Source organism: Leopardus geoffroyi, chromosome B3, assembly GCF_018350155.1.
Source record: "Leopardus geoffroyi isolate Oge1 chromosome B3, O.geoffroyi_Oge1_pat1.0, whole genome shotgun sequence".
Classification (NCBI taxonomy): Eukaryota; Metazoa; Chordata; class Mammalia; order Carnivora; family Felidae; genus Leopardus; species Leopardus geoffroyi.
In genome coordinates, this window is record NC_059337.1 from 60,817,403 (window position 1) to 60,834,483 (window position 17,081).

The 17,081-nt window shown below is 39.2% G+C and overlaps 1 protein-coding gene across 7 annotated transcripts; it reads right to left on the bottom strand.

Moving 5' to 3' along the window:
* Window positions 1-2,091: 2,091 nt before the first annotated feature.
* On the bottom strand, window positions 2,092-17,077 carry HAUS2 (HAUS augmin like complex subunit 2). Of its 7 annotated transcripts, none has more exons than XM_045448027.1 (7): window positions 16,942-17,077; window positions 10,829-10,921; window positions 10,433-10,502; window positions 7,697-7,829; window positions 6,076-6,184; window positions 4,156-4,255; window positions 2,092-2,374 (listed from the first exon to the last, which is right to left on the bottom strand). In XM_045448027.1, exons 1-7 carry the CDS (start codon window positions 17,032-17,034, stop codon window positions 2,349-2,351), a joined length of 624 nt encoding a protein of 207 aa, XP_045303983.1. In that variant the 5' UTR covers window positions 17,035-17,077; the 3' UTR covers window positions 2,092-2,348. The 7 variants fall into 7 exon arrangements, with proteins under 7 accessions (XP_045303983.1, XP_045303982.1, XP_045303984.1 ...); XM_045448026.1 differs by having other exon boundaries at window positions 2,092-2,386; XM_045448028.1 differs by adding an exon at window positions 16,705-16,790 and having other exon boundaries at window positions 2,092-4,255; window positions 16,942-17,035.
* Window positions 17,078-17,081: the final 4 nt, after the last annotated feature.

Genomic DNA, 17,081 nt, shown 5'->3' on the forward strand with positions numbered 1-17,081 from the left:
CTGGCTCAGTTGGAGGAGCTTATGACTCTTGATCTCAGACTTGTGAGTTCAAGCCCCACATTGGGTGTAAAGATTACTTAAATAAAAAGTTAAAAAAAAAAAAAAAGGAAGAAACAAAGCATATTCAGACAGATTAAGTGCAGGGGCTTTTTGAAAATGTAATCTCACTTCAACTTTTAGAAAATGAATGGATTTTCACTTTTTCTAGCCTTCCATATTAAGAAAATAAAATGGTTTTGGGCACTTGGGTGGATCAGTCGGTTAAGTGTTAGACTTGATTTCAGCTCAGGTCATGATCTCACAGTTCTTGAGTTTGAGCCCCCATTTGGCTCTGAGCTGACAGCGCAGAGCCTGCTTGGGATTCTCTCTCCCTGCCTCTCTCTGCCCCTCTCCAGCTCACTCTCTCAAATAAATAAGTAAGTAAGTAAGTAAATAAATAAATAAATAAATAAAAATAAAAAAGCCTTAAAAAAAGAAAATAAAGTGGTTCAAAGTCTTGAGTAAGATATTTGAGTCCTATTTCATTATCTTAAATTCTGGTATAGCAACTTAAGAGGTCTAAAAAATTAGCCTCCCAGGAAATGTTGATAAGCTGATCATGGGATTCCTGCTCTTACCATATCCTAATGGAAATCTTTTCTTACAAACACTTGTGGTGGTTTTTTTTGTTTTGTTTTTTGTTTTTCCAAAGGAGAAGGGAAAATTTAACTTGGAAATGGGGGAAAAAGGAAAAAGGCACAATTAGAAGACTTCTAGAATGTGTTGTTTATCTTGACTTATACCATTTTTTTGGTAAATTCAATCATATTAGATTTTACCTGAATGTGGAATAAATTTGTTATGTAAATTCATTTGTTTTAGACATTTTAGGAATAGCTACATTATTAGTTTTATTAACATGTCAACTCCATTGTATTTTGCATGTCAAGGAACCCTTTGGGTTTTTTTATTCCTGACTTTATTAAAGGTTTGAGAAGACAAAAAAGTCTGACAGTCATAGATCACAGGAAGGAGTAAATAAGAGAAATGCTAGAAAAATCAAGCAGCATCTCAATTCTCCAGAATAGTCTTCACAGAGTGGCATCATTATAATGCTGGAAATGAATTCACAAATTTCACACACCTTAGTGCTGGTTCATAAGCTCCTCAGGTGTTTTCCAGGTACAGCCTAAAATTGGCCCCTGTATTTGTTGGGCAGTATGGGACTGAAGAGACACTGGCCCCTCCAGGTTGGTGGGTCACAGATTTAATAAGCAAGGGAGCTTACATACGAGGCTTGTCTTCAGAAGTTACAAGATGAGTAAGTCTCCAAATCCTTCCACAAAATCTCAGGTTCTATGTAGAGGCCTTAACTGGGTTCAATCATGTATACCATCCAGATATTCTCAGCACCACATTATCTCAAGGTTATGTCTTTGGGGGCACTTTCTGGGAGTGGGGAAAACAAGTAGAACCCACATTCCAAGAATAGAGAAGTGGGTGAGGAGCTTCGCAGTCAGTGAGTTCAAGCCCCTCGTCAGGCTCTGGGCTGATGGCTCAGAGCCTGGAGACTGCTTCCAATTCTGTGTCTCCCTCTCTTTCTGCCCCTCCCCCGTTCATGCTCTGTCTCTCTCTGTCTCAAAAATAAATAAACGTTAATAAATAAATAAAGTAGACCTCACTCTTACCTCAAGTTTTTGAGTCAGATAACCGAAAGGCCTATACTTTATGTATTTTTTTTTTTTTTTTTTTTTTTTGAGAGAGAGAGACAGGGTGCAAGTGAGTGAGGAGCAGAAAGAGAGAGAGGAGAGAATCCCACAAGGGGCAGAGATAGAGAGGGAGACAGAGAAGTGGGCTCACCCAAAGCAAGACTCGAACTCAGGAACTGTGAGACCATGACATGAGCCGAGGTTAGATGCTTAACCGACTGAGCCACCCAGGCACCCTATATGCCTGTACTTTAAATGTAGACACTACAGAGAACCTATCACAAGATTCAGACAAGGGCCACAAAATTTTAGCTAGAAATTACAGGTTCATTTTTTTTTTAATTTTGAAAAAGACACACTAGACAAAACAACCAGGCATATCAATTTTTGTTTACACACACACACACACACACACACACACACACACACACACACACACAGGAAATCACATGAAGAAGAAACATAGTAAGATCTTTGAAAACAAGCTGCTCTTGAACAAATTTCTGATGAAATACAAAACCTTGTTTAAGTGTCTAGGAAACGTTAATGTTCAAGATATTACGACCACTCTTCTATATCCCATTTGCAAAAGTAGCAAAGTAGGCTTCAAAACATGATCCTGGGTTATTCTGGCAGTTTTTTGGCAAGGATCCTGCTTCCTTATGAACAAGTACTTTGCTCAGTCACTGTGTTGAGGTCTTCCTGTTAAGGAGTATGATGAATATAAGGATCAGTGAATCCTGGTGATACAGAGAATGAGAGAATGCAACAGCATAAAAATACTGATGCTTACATCTTTTTTTAAAGCAAAAGAAACCACCTGTGGCTTAGTATTAGCAACTATTATTATGCCACTCTCTTTTTTATATGTACAATAATCTCAAGCAAAATATGTGAGCATTTTGTAAGGGAAACTTCTAAAAGTTTTAGATAACAGGGCTTTTTCTATTCTTTGTTCTATCTTCCTTCTTTGCCTATTCATAAGGCTACCAGAAGTTTCTTCATGTCTCAGGGTCTTGAACACCTCCCCCCTCAGGTTTGATACATTTGGAAGATTCGTAGGATTCAGCATATCATTGTATCCATGGCTATGATTTATTACAACAAAAGCACACAGAGTAAAACAGCAAAGGGAAAAGGTGCATGGGGCAAAGTCCAGGGGAAATCAGGTACAACCTTCCAGAGTCCTCTGCTAGTTGAGTCACACAGGATGTGCTTAATTCTCCCAGCAACCAAGGCAGAACATGTGTGAAATGTTGTCTTTCATGGAAGCTCATTAGAAATGCAATGCCCAGGGTTATTTTCATGTGCTGGCCATATGTACCTTCTGCTTAGCATGTACCAAAATTCTAGACTCCCAGAAGGAAAGGTGGTCAGCACAAACCACATTGTACAGGGGCACCTGGGTGGCTCAGTTGGTTAAGCATCTAACTTTAGCTCAGGTCATGATTTCACAGTTTTTGAGTTTGAGTACTGCTTCAGACTCTGTGCTGACAGCTCGGAGCCTGGAGCTTGCTTGGATTCTGTGTCTCCTTCTCTCTCTGCCCCTCCCCACCTCGTGCTCCTTCTCTCTCTCAAAAGAAAAAGCATAAAAAAAAAAAAAAAAAAAAAAAGACCCCCACCAAAAACCACACTGTACAAACACTTCAGTCATAGCGAGCAGCTCTTATTAGTGAGATTGGGAATGGAAGGAACCCTCCTGAAATCTTAAGTTCCCAGAAGCCAGCCAAGCAGGCTTTATAAGCAGGCCTTTCATAAGCCTGCTACATTTGCTCTTTTGTATGCACTTAGTAACTTTCCCACAGGAAAAATCAACATACTTTCAGGTGCAAGACTCTTCTAATTCAGAAACAAACATTTACAAAGATATAATAGGGACACCTGGGTGGCTTAGTCAGGTGTCCGACTCTTGATTTTGGCTTGAGTCATGATCCGTGTTGGGCTCTGCGCTGACAGTGCGGAGTCTGCTTGGGATTCTCTCTCTCCCTCTCTCTCTGCCTCTCCTCTACTTGTGCTCTCTCTCAAAATAAATAAACTTTAAAAAATAATAAAAAATAAAAAGAAGACATAAAAGGGTCCACTGAGTGAGATATAGCTAAGGCACTCATGTTAATAAATTGTCATAGTTGTATTTGATCTTCAAGCGTTTTACTGTAAAGTAGAATGAAAATATATGAAAAACAAAGGAAAACTCAATTTGGTCTTAATGAAGTTGGAATCTCAGTGCTTTTCAATACAAAGAGGGCTCTTTCAGTATTGCTAGCAGCAGAGCTTATGAATGCCCATATTACATACAACTGGCTAGAAACAGACTTTGCATGACTACATGTAATTAAGCAAAAATAAACCATTGACAATCACTTGGCATTAAGAGTTTGGATATGAACTTTAGAAGTAAAAGGTAAAGATGGCATTATAGCATCATGTTTATGAAGATAATTTTCTTCAGCTAGTATTTTGGGGATACAAGAGGAAACTTCCTTTTGTTGTTCTTGCCACTTGAGTATATTCTCTGCCAGTTCTTCTGTCTCAGTCACCAAAATATCCATTTGTGCTAAAGCCTTGCTCTGTAACATTTGAAAGAAGGGGAAAACAGGAGAAATTACATCTGTCATCAATACATCAGTATTATATCATAAATGGTTATGATAACAAAAGTTTACACCGGACATTTTCTAGCCCCTTAATACAAAGGCTTCTTAAAATTGTGCTCTCCTCATCTATTACAGCACACGTGTTTTCTTTGTGAGTTCATTTCTCTTTTGTCTTCAATTATCACCTCAAAGCAGATGACCCACAATCTATATTGTAAAACTTATCTCCTTCCTAAAATTCAGTCCTATATTTCAGCTTATTGAAAATCTCCACCTCAATGTACATTTAAGAACACAATTTAACTGCAGTTCAACAATGATTAAAGGTTTACTCTCTGTGCAAGGCATGTCAGAAAACAAACTCATTAGCTTTTTTGATTTCTTGCTCCTATTCACCCTGGAGTCACCAAGGCTAGATACTTTATTGCCTTGGATGTGTCCCTTGTCCAAAGAGTAGACACATTCTAGGAATGTGACATCCCAAATCTCAAAATCTACATAATCCTTTGTTTATCTATGCTTTAAATCTTTTATCTGAATGCCTGTATTTATTCTCCAAGTTTCTCTGCCATTGGTTCCTCTGCACAGTCCTCTAACCTACAGCTTTAATGTGCACAGAAAACACCTGAGGAACTTATAAACCGTGGATTCAGATTCTGAAGGTCTAAGGTGAACGAAGTCTTCAATTCTGCATTTCTAACAAGGTTTTAGGTGATGCTGATGCTGTCTGCGTATACTTTGTGAGACTCCATCTATTCTATCCAATATTTTCTCTATTAAGGTAGAATTCTGATCAAGTCACTTCTCTGTGTCCTTCTCTAAAAAACAAAACAAAACACTATTTAAACTGTTGACTGTTCCCCAGTACTCAGATAGTAAAATCTAAACTTAGTCTGGTTTTCAAAGCATTCCATAAACTAACCCTGAATTAATCTCCCTTTCAATACCTTTATGTATCAGCCAAAGTGGAGTACCACTCTTGCCCCAAACTACCAGTGCTAATTTTCATATCTTTCTTCACACTGCTGCTTTGGCCCATACTATTCTTTCTGATGCAAAATTCACTGATTCTTCAGGTCACTACTAACTACTATGTAAAACTTTATTAAAATATTCTTACCCCACTCTACTCCCAATCTCCCTAAAGTACAAGCAATCCCTCCCTTTTCTTTGCTTAATAGACAGCATCTTCTTTATAATTCTCTGCTGTATTCATGGCACAAAAGTAGTATTTTAAAGTAGAAAATATCCTACAGGTTTCTCACTAAATCTTGAGAATTTGGGAGCAGGGATTGGTTATATCCGTTTATCTCTCCTAACACCTATAGCAAAGACCCTAGCACAATAAAAAGAACACATATTTATTAAATATTGGAATTTTGGAATAAAACACTGTAAAATGACTTCTAAAAAAGCTTAAAAAAAGAGAGAGAGAAAGCATCTTAATTAAAAAAAATAATTCATTCAAGGGTGTCTGGGTGGCTTAGTCGGTTAAACATCCGACTTTGGCTCAGATCATGATCTCGGGGTTTGTGGGTTTGAGCTCTGCATCGGGCTCTGTGCTGACAGCTCAGAGCCTGGAGCCTGCTTTGTATTCTGTGTCTTCTTTGCTCTCTGCCCCTCCCCCCACCTCAAAAATAAATAAGCATTAAAAAAAATAATTCATTCAGAGTATTAGCCATCAAAAAGTTAAACAAAGAGATCACACATTTGAGCTTCTACTATAAAAGAACTAAAGAGCCAAATGCAATATAAAGTAGTTGAGGTACTTAAATGCTACTGTTAATACTCACCATTTTCTTTAGATTTTCATCTAAATGAGGGATATTTCTAATTGTTTCAAGATGGTTTTCTAATCTTTCAATGAAAGTCACTGCCAACTCCAGCAAATGTACCATGTATCTGAAAGAGGGAGAAAAAAGTCAACTATTTTCTTTTTAGTTATTTTGTGTCCCCCCTTTCCCTTTAATTAGGATTTTTAATAAAAGAGAATTACAAGCAATCCAGTGAGCCAATAATAACTGTCCTGCATTCATGGAAATACCAGTGATAAAAATGTCACTCTCTTTCACTTTAAGCAGAAATTAACTTGTCATCCAAACAGAAAAACAGAGACAACACTAATCCAATCTGGTACCCAACCTAATAGACAAAACTTAATGTTAATCATTTTCTCATATAAGTAAAGAAATTTCCCTAGATTAAATCTCATTCCATTTCAATCTACTCATTTTCAGTGAAGGGTGAAGACAATAAGGATAAATGTACTTGACTGAAACAGGCTACATGTAAAACCACTTTGAATCTTTGCATTTGCAAAATGCTTTAAAATCATTACTTACTTTTTCTGATATAATATACAATATACACATTAATAGTATTTTACTGTACCAAATAGATACTGAATATACCCTCATGAATGGAATTTTTATATTTATTCTTTTACCACAAGATAAAAAAATCTGACACTTTTTAAAAAAAATTTTTTTTAACGTTTATTTATTTTTGAGACAGAGAGAGACAGAGCATGAACGGGGGAGGGTCAGAGAGAGAGGGAGACACAGAATCTGAAACAGGCTCCAGGCTCTGAGCCATCAGCACAGAGCCTGACGCGGGGCTTGAACTCATGAACCGCGAGACCATAACCTGGGCCGAAGTCGGACACTTAACCGACTGAGCCACCCAGGTGCCCCAAAAATCTGACACTTAAAAGAGGTACTATTGACTTGCTTGGGCTTATCCAATAAGGCACAAGTGGAGAAAGTTATCAGTCAGATCCCCAGATGTTTGCTTCGTTACTGTTATTTATGATTATACTTGCAATACTCTTATGGGGAGAAGAGCAACAGAAAGCATGCCCATTCTATGGATTGGGAAACAGAGGCTTAAACAAATCATTTGCACAAGGCTTTGAAGCCTACAAACAGCAGAAATGAGATCAGACTTTTTTAAATTAGAAAGTGACTTTTCTAATTTCTTTCTTTCTTTTTTTTTTTTCTAATTTCTTTCTTAAAGTCATTATCATCATTCCTAAAACACAGTGGGCAAAAGGAATGCCTTTCTCTTCACCACAGCTTAACTATTTAAAAGCAAAAGGTTTTCTTTCTGGTTAAAGTTAATAATAATAATTAATGTTAACAGATACAATCACTAATATATTGTTTAATGAATTAATCTATGAAACAACTACTAAACATAAAATGCCCTCAGGAAACATGTCTAACTATTAATTTCTACTTTTTTTAAAAAAAGAGTATTTATTTATTTTGAGAGAGACAGAGACAGTGCAAGTGGGGGAGGGTCAGAGAGAGAGGGAGAGAGAGGATCCCAAGCAGGCACCGCACTGTCAGCAGAGTCCGACGCTCAACCAACTCAGTCACCCAGGTGCCCCTAATTTCTACTTTTTAGTTTAACCTGTGATAAACAGCTTCAATAGGCAAGTTTTCCTGGCACATGGGTTTCAACAGTCTTTGCCGCAGGGACCTCTTTTCTTTTAGCACCGCTTCCAAATGATTATTCATGTTTTGCAGAGCATTACACTTCTGAGCTACATAAACCAGAAACAGTAATTATAGTTAGCAATATAATATGACAAGTAAGTTTTAAAAATCACTAATAATTCTTTGCTTTGATCTGATTCTACCAATGTCGAAAATTAACCCATTTCCCTCCTAAATATCCCCCCTTTGCTATCTGTAATGCCCAAACCAGTTTACTTTCAACGATTTTCTCTTACTTTGCTGACAACCAAATCCAGTGCTAAATTCTTTGTCTGCATTGTTTAACTCTACTCCTAGTTTAGTTTTTATAGCCTGCCCCGTATTCTTCACATAAAATCTCTTTTCTCATCTTGGCCTCTAATATATCTTTTTAAAGTTTTATTTATTTATTTTATTTATTTGAGAGAGAGAGAGAGTGAAAGTAGGGAAGGGGCATAGAGAGAAGCTAAGAGAGAACCCCAAGCACTGACAGCCTGGATCTTGCCATGGGGCTTGATTCCACAACCCTGGGATCATGACCTGAACCAAAATCAAGAGTCAGACGCTCAACCAACTGAGCCATCCAGGCACCCCTCTGCCTCTGATATTGTACATTCATATTAAAAAACAAACATTTCTCTTACAAGCTATTTCTGATTATTTCAATATTTTGCCCAGAATTCAGTTAATGGCTGCCAAATGCCTTTTTTCAAATTTTTATTTTGAAAAAATTTTAAACTTACAGAAAAGTTTCATTGAACTCCCACATACATTTCACCCAGACTCACCAACTGTTAACATTTAGCTACATTTTTATTTCTTCTTTCTCCACATACCCATACATATATTTTTGCTGATCCATTTAAGAGTAAGTTGTAGAGGGATGCCTGGGTGGCTCAGTCAGTCAAGCATTGGACTCTTGATCTCGTCTCAGGTCATGATCTCACGGTTAGTGAGTTTGAGTCCCACGTCGGGCTCTGCACTGAAGACGTGGAACCTGCTTGGGGATCTCTCTCTCTCTCTCTCTCTCTCTCTCTCTCTCTCTCTGCCCCTCCCCTGCTCTCTTGCTCTCTCTCTCTCAAAATAAATAAACTTAAAAAGAAGAATAGGGGTGCCTGGGTGGCTCAGTCAGTTAAGTGCCTGACTGGCTCAGGTCATGATCTCACAGTTCCTGGGATTGAACCCTGTGTCAGGCTCTGTGCTGACAGCTGGGAGCCTGGAGCCTGCCTCAGATTCTGTGTCTCCTTTTCTCTCTGCCCCTCCCAGACTTACTCTCTGTCTCTCAAAAATGAATAAAGGTTAAAAAAAAAAAAAAAAGAGTAAATTGTAGATATCATGAACTTTTACCCCTAAAACTTGAGCATGCATTTCCCCAAATAGCATTCTCTTATGTAATCACAAGTGACAAATTCAGAAAATTTAACATTTTTATAATACCACCAATATATAATATAGTCTATATTGACACATCATCACCAAGTAACTCAATAATGTCCCTTAGAGCCAAAAAAAATTTTTAAGTTTATTTATTTTGAGAGAGAGAGAGAGAGAGAGAGAGAGAGAACATGGGCAGGGGAGGGGCAGAGAGAAAGGGAGAGAGAGAATCCCAAGCAGGCTCCACACTGTCAGTGCAGAGCCCGTTGTGGAGCTTGATCCCATGAATTGTGAGATCATGACCTGAGCCAAAATTAAGAGTCAAACACTTAACCAACTGAGCCACCCAAGCACCCCAGCAAAAGAATTTCTAACCAAGTATTCAATCCATAACCACACCATGCTTTGGCTATCATGTTCCTTTACTCTCCTTTATTTTTTTTTATTAAAAAAAATTTTTTTAAATGTTTATTTATTTTTGAGAGAGACAGAGACAGAATGTGAGTGGGTTAGGGGGACAGAGGGAGACACAGAATCCGAAGCAGGCTCCAGGTTCTGAGCTGTCAGCACAGAGCCCGACGCGGGGCTCAAACTCAAGAGCTGTGAGATCATGACTTGAGCGGAAATTGGATGCTCAACCAACTGAACCACCCAGGCGCCCCAAGTCTCCTTTATTTTTTTTTAAAGATTTAAAAAATTTTTTTATTTTTAAGTAATCTCTATGCCCAACATGGGGCTTGAACCTACAATCCCTAGATCAAGAGTTGCAAGCTCCACTAACTAAGACAGCCAGGCACCTCTAGTTTCCTTTAATCTGGAAAATTCTTCGGCCTTTGTCTTCCAAGATTTCCTGAAAAATTTCTTTTAAGTTTTTTTATTTATTTTGAGAGAGAGAGAGCACATGCACACACAGGGGAGGGGCAGAGAGAGGGAAAGAGAAAATTCCAAGCAGGCTCTGTACCATCAGTGTGGAGCCTAATGCAGGGCTCCATCCCAGGAACCATGAGATCATGACTGGAGCCAAAATCAAAAGTCCGATGCTTAACCAACCGAGCCACCCATACAGCTCCAAGCTTTCCTGAATTTGAGGAGTTCCTACCTTAGTCACTTATTATGCTATATGCACTAGTCAAGCCAATTGGACTTCTATTTGAGCACAGAAAAGAAGACTTTAGTAGCTTTGGGGCAATACCTGGAAAAGTTATGGTATATCATAATTTTACTGCCTGGTGTTTATTTAAGGTAATCCAAGAAAAAGTTGAAATTCCAATGATTACCCATTTCCTCAAATACTTACCCAAAAAGGAAGGATGAATAACATCTGCTGCATCTTTTTCTAGTCTTAAAAGTTCAATTTCCAGGTTTTTCTACATTAGGAAGAAAAGTAACACTTAGCTCATGCGGAATCCAGCCTGAAGGCTTACATTTTGGCAAAAATGGATAGTCTTTAACCTAGGAACACTAGAGGGAATGGGAGGCAGAATTTGTTATGAGAGCCTAGGGGATTTACTGCAGGTTTTTACTTTGGTGTTTAAGCCCTATTGCTGCTACTGCTACGACTACATAAATAAACACGAATCCAGCTATGTGCTAGACACTATTCTAAGTGCAAGAGAACTACTGCTGGAATCAATTACGATTTTTTTTTTTCCCTGTACTAGAAGCAGAAAGCAAAAAGTCCAACAAAATTTACCTGGTAGATTTCAGCTTGAATGTTTGTCATCTGCTGTAGTCTGGAGAAGTTCACAAAGCAAGAAGCTGACTTCTTAGATATATTTAACATCTCCTATTGATAAGTGAACAAAGAAAGCAGCAGTATGTCATATAAAAAAGTTTGTGTGCCTTGAAACAGCATGTCCACACACATAAAACATGAGGATTTATCATGTGCAACACTGCCCCTGAAAAATGAAGTACTGAAGTATAACAGTAGCAATGTGTATTTCCTGTTTTTAACATCTCTATCACAAATCTTTTGCCCAAATATTTAAAAAATAAGAAAAACAAGACTTAATCACTTTGTACTACTTCCTAAAGCACCATGCACATTATGTTTGTATTAGTGACAGCTTACCAGAGAAGGCTGCTAACAGTAAGAAGGTGGAGGCTGGGGTTGTTGGAGAATCACCTCTATACAAATCACCAAGACCCAGTCTCTGACCTTCCTGAGTCTAACATTAAAGGCTTCCCCACCATGGAATCACTTATCTGATGCATTAAAAGACCTCTCTACTGGCTAGAAGTCATTCATCCTGTGTCTTTTCACATTCTCATTCTTTTAGGCAAAGGAATGTTTTGTTCAGGTGTAATTATTTTTCTAAAAACCTTACCCGCCCTTCATCCTTTCATTTTATGCAAAATATTGCTTGCATATATAGCCACCTTAAATTGCAGGTTACTTCAGAATAAGAATATTGTTCATCCTTTGGCTTCATCCATAATTTTCTGTATCCTCTTCTTTTTGAGAATGGTAGCACAGGAAAAACTTTAGAGATCTTATAGGCAAAGGATTGGGAAATGAAAGCCCATGAACTAAATGAACTAAAGTGACTGTTTTTGTGCAGCCCATAAGCTAAGAACGGTTTTTATATTTTTTAATGTTGGGGAAGAAAAATCAAAAGAAAAACAGTATTTTGTGACACGTGAAAACTACATGAAATTCAAATTTCAGGATCCAGGATAAACTCAAGTGTACCCATTCATTTACTTATTACCTCTGGCTTCTTTCACACTACCACAGCCCAGTTGCAACCATATGGATCTAAAATCCTCAGATACTTATCCTCTGGCCTTTAATAGCAAAAATTTGCTAACCAATGATAACCAATTTTATAAGCATTGATTGAGTTAGGCCATGGAAGATTCAAGTATGGATGAAATAAGCTCTCTGTCCTTTAATAAGCTCATGATGGATGAAAAGGGAAAGGTATTCTTGTACTAACACATATGTGAGACGAAGGGGAAGATGAATCTAGAAACGTAGTTTCCTGCGTCATCATGGAAGATCTTGATAAATGCAGAAAATGAGAGCAACTGAAGGTTTTCTGGTGAAGATGTAACATGATCATATATGATACATATTTTAGAAACTTAAATATTGACAGTATGGAATATAAAACTGATGAGGCTGGGGGAAAGAAGGAATGGGGAGTGACTACCTAAGTGAGTATGGAGTTTACATTGGGGATGATAAAAAAAAGTTTTGAAAAAAGTTTCACAACACTGTGATTGTATCATGCCACTGAAGTGTACACTTTAAGATGGTTAAAATGGTAAATTTTATGTTGAGTATTTTACCACAATAAAACACTTAATTCTGGTAACTAGCCAACAAAATAAAACAAGTAAAAACAAACAAAAACTAGGGAAGAGATGGGACTGGAGGTTAGATATTTAGACAAGGGGCTACTACAGCATTCTAGGTGAGAAGATGAGAATGTGGAATAGGTCAGTAGCAGTTAAAAAGGAAAGGAAGAGAGTGCCTGGGTGGCTCAGTGGGATAAGCGGCTGACTCTTGATTTCGGCTCTGGTCATGCATGATCTCACAGTTTGTAAGCTTGAGTCCCACACTAGGCTCCCGGTTGTTAGCACGGAGATTCTTTCTCTCCCCCTCTCCCTACCCCTCCTCGACTCAAGCTCACGCTCTCTCTCAAAATAAATAAATACACTTAAAAAAAATAGGAAAGGAAGGCATAGATGTGAGTCCCTGGAGAGATGAAATTCATAAATCCTAGATGATATGGGGTACCAGGGATGAAGTCAAGTCAATGCTAACTCCAAGGATCCTGGCTCCAGTGACTGCACAGACAGATATGCCATTCTGTCAGGAAGATAACACAAGATATTTTACTGACGGCAAAACTGAGGATTGAGGGAGTAAAGCAGTATAGTTTAACTTCATTCTATGTATATCATGGCTGAAATGAGGACAAATCTAATCCACTGCATTTCCATTATGTAAGTGGAAGGTAAATAAAAGTAAAACATCTCCCATTTCTCATTGTAACTTACTCGTTCTCTTATCTCTCCATCCCTCCCTGTGTATACACTAATCTTAACCACACACATGGCAATCTAGTAAACTGTTGGGTTCAACAGCAGGGTAATGGAGCTTAGCCAAAAACATGCAAGAGAAACCAGTGGAAAAATAAAAATGTTTGAGGGAGAGCCAAAAGGAGAGAGGAAAGAAAGAGTAGCCAAATTTCCTAGAAATAGAAATTCTGTTTCTATTTCTACAAATAGAAATTCTAACTATTTTGAGGATTCTGACTTAGCCCTATATCTTTTTTTTTTTAAACGTTTATTTAATTTTGAGACAGAGAGAGAGACAGAGCATGAATGGGGGGAGGGTCAGAGAGAGAGGGAGACACAGAATCGGAAGCAGGCTCCAGGCTCTGAGCTGTCAGCACAGATCCTGACGCGGGGCTCGTACTCGTGAACCACGAGATCATGACCTGAGCCGAAGTCGGACACTTAACCGACTGAGCCACCCAGGCGCCCCAACCCTGTATCTTAAAAAAAAGAAAAAAAGGCAAAGATTGGGGAATACAGAAAAGTCTTTACTGTTAATGACTGCCATTAAATATTATACACTTTATACACTTTAGGGTAAAGGGACAATGAAAATGAAAGGATCCTGAAAACGGGAGTCTGTTTACGGTATTTCTGTTCATTCTGTTGCTAGGCACAAGAAGCTGAAGTCCAAGACTTTTATGTGCAATATAAAAATCCTGGGGCACCTGGATGGCTCAGTGGGTTGAGTGTCTGCTTCTTGGCTTTGGCTCAGGTCATGATCCCAGGGTTGTGAGATTGAGCCCTGTGTCCAGCTGAGCTGAGCGTGGAACTTGCTTAAGATTCATTCCCTCTCTCCCTCTCCCTCTCCCTCCCTCCCTCTCTCTCCCTGCCCATCCCCCCACCACAAGAAAGAAAAAAAGAAAAAGAATCCCAGTAACATTGTGCACATAATATATATATATATATATATGTATAAACTTGTGTCTGTGGGCATACTTTCTTCTTTTTTTTCTGTCCTTTCTACTTGATACTGAATTCTAGCTGAGGGACATTAAAAGGGAGGCAGTATAGCAGAGAGTTAAGAGCAGAGCCCTTATAAAGGGGGAGGGGCTACAGAGGGTAACACTAAGAAAATAACAGATATACAGTTCTATCTATATACCTGTGTGTGTGTTTGTGTGTGTGTATGTATTCAATAGGGCTGCCATGACTCACTAAAGCTTGCCAGAAAAACATGTGGGACATAAGGCCACTGAAGCCATCCTAGGGCATATATCAGAGCAAATACCCCATTTATCTTACACTTAACCATACCTTTCTTTCACTAAATCATTCCCCAATGGATAGATCAAAACAGAACAAAGCGCAAACAAACTATGTTTTCTGGAAGAGTTGTATCATATAGCAATTTTAAGCATTACTCTTAAAATTTTTTTTTTTAGTGTTTATTTATTTTTGAGAGAGAGGGAGAGACAGAGTGTGAGCAGGGGAGAGGCAGAGAGAGAGGGAGACACAGAATCTGAAGAAGGCTCCAGGCTCTAAGGTGTCAGCACAGAGCCTGATGCAGGGCTCGAACTCAGGAACCGAGAGATCATGACCTGAGCCAAAGTTGGACACTTAACCCAACTGAGCCACCCAGGCGCCCCGCATTATTCTTCATTTTTAATGCACATGGGATGACATGCACTTAAGGCATAGACTAAAGAGATCCTATAACACATATGATTGTAAGATGGTCTTAAAGAGCTGTGGTTGGCAAATCTTACCTGTAAGCAAAACAGGTAACTAATTAGTGCTACTTGAAGGACACTAGGAAGATCCTCTCCAAAACAACTTCCACCCCAACAAACAGCTTACTTATCAACGCCTAAAATTCTCTCAGATGTTTATTTCTTCTACCAATACACTCTAGAGGGATAATTCCCAAATGTCTTACAGTATGAGTTTAACAAATTACTTTGTTACAGAACTAAACAATACAAGTGAGACTATTAGGCAATCCGGTAGGAAGAAAACCCAGGAGAGAAGAGAGGAAGGTGAGAACTGGGGAGTGCTGTAGTTAGGTTTTGCCTATTTTCCAATGCATTCATTTGTACCCCTTTCCTCCCCCCAAATTCATAAGGTCTGGTTACTAGAGCCTCAAGTAATCTATTAGACTTCAACAGAAGTTTAAACTCTTTCAAGATAGTTTCATAGTATCATCTATCACAGTTCATCTTAGAAATGATACCACGTGTCAGAAAAGGCAGCTCTATGATCTATTTCACTAGTTGAGTGACCTTGGATAAATTTCTTGGTCTTCTCAGACCTTAGTTTCTTCATCTTAAAAATAGTATATGGTAGAGGTGCCTGGATGCCTCAGTCAGTTGAGCATCCAACTCTTGGTGTTGGCTCAGGTTATGATTCCCGGGGTTTCCTAAGTTCAAGCCCCACAAGTGCTATGCACCATCAGCGCGGAGCCTGCTTGGGATTCTCTCTCTGTCCCTCCCGTTCTAGCGTTGTCTTTGTCTCTCTCAAAATAAATAAATAAACTGTCTGCCTTGGACCCATAATCTCCCCCACCCTGTGTGACTCCCCTCTCTTCTACTGGCATAAAACCTGGTGTGTGTTCTCAAATAAACTTTTAAAAAATTGAAAAAAAAATAGGGCATGATAGAATTCTCTAATGATTCTTCTAAGTATACAAAGTTGTGTGTTTTCCATAAATCTTACATCATGTTCATATAGCTAATCTCTGCGGATGATTTTACCTTTCTACTTTTCCGTTTCCTTTTTAGCCAAAATCCTCAACTTGCTCGTTATCTCAAAATTTCTTCCCCTCAATCTCACTTTCCCCATTTCCTTGTCACTTCTGCCACTTGTATTCCATTATTCCCTCACATCATTAATTTCTCCCTCTATTGGCTCCTTCCCTTTGGCATATAAACATGTTCTTGCCGAACCTAAACTACCACCCCTTGGGCTAATCTGCCTCTTCTCTCACAATTACTCCACTCCTCCATTCATATTCCAAGGTTTTTTCGGGTCTTTTTCGTATGTATGTATGTAAACATGTGTGTACGTACTGCCTTTAAAGATGCATGCTTCATCCAAAATAATATAAAAACAGGGAGGGGGACAAAACATAAGAGACATAAATATGGAGAACAAACAGAGGGTTACTCGAAGGGGTGTGGGAGGGGGGATGTGCTAAATGGGTCAGGGGCACTAAGGAATCTACTCCTGAAATCATCGTTGCACTATATGCTAACTAATTGAAATATATGCTAACTGAAAAAAAAAAAAAAAAAACCTGAAAAAGACCCCAAAACTTTATTGAAAAAAAAAAAAAAAAAAAAAAAAAGATGCGTGCTTCCCCTGACGCTCTTCTGTACCCAGCGCCTCCCGGCGAAAATATGCTTCAATACCTCACACCGACAAGCGTAGTTTGGGAACGTTTGTGTTGTAACTAATTATCCCCATTCCCCAAGCCTGGCACCCGTTACAATGTAGAGGAGGTAGCAATGGTGAGAAAAAGCGGGGAAGACTGGTCTTTATTATCTCTCACGAACTGACCGAGGATAACTCGCCCGCAGACACTTGAAATATCTTCTTGGAGCCCCGCTTTCGCACCACCACTGCAGAACGGTCACCACTGTTGCCTGGAAGGGGTTCCAACGGCATCTACTACAGTACGGCCCCTAGCCAGCACTCTCACACACACTTCGGCAGCCCGGCACCACCACCACCTCACAACCATCTTCTGTTGCCACCGTCGGCACCCCCTTAATGACGCCATCGCCGCCCACGCACCTGAGTGACCAGCCCCGAAGCTACGAAACGGTCCAGCAGTAGCCCCGCAGCATTTGGCTCGGCCGCGCGGTCCCAGGGGTTCGCAGCAGCCATGGCTGCAAGCCACCCCCCCCAATTGGCGCGGAGAGTGAGTGGAACGC

Coding starts and splice junctions, on each gene's coding strand:
- HAUS2 (XM_045448025.1), bottom strand. CDS start 17,034: ATGGCTGCTGCGAACCCCTGGGACCGCGCGGCCGAGCCAAATGCTGCG. Junction 10,922..16,941: donor CTTCGGGGCTGGTCACTCAG/GTGCGTGGGCGG, acceptor ACTTATCAATAG/GAGATGTTAAATATATCTAA. Junction 4,256..6,075: donor ATGAAAATCTAAAGAAAATG/GTGAGTATTAAC, acceptor CAAATGTTACAG/AGCAAGGCTTTAGCACAAAT.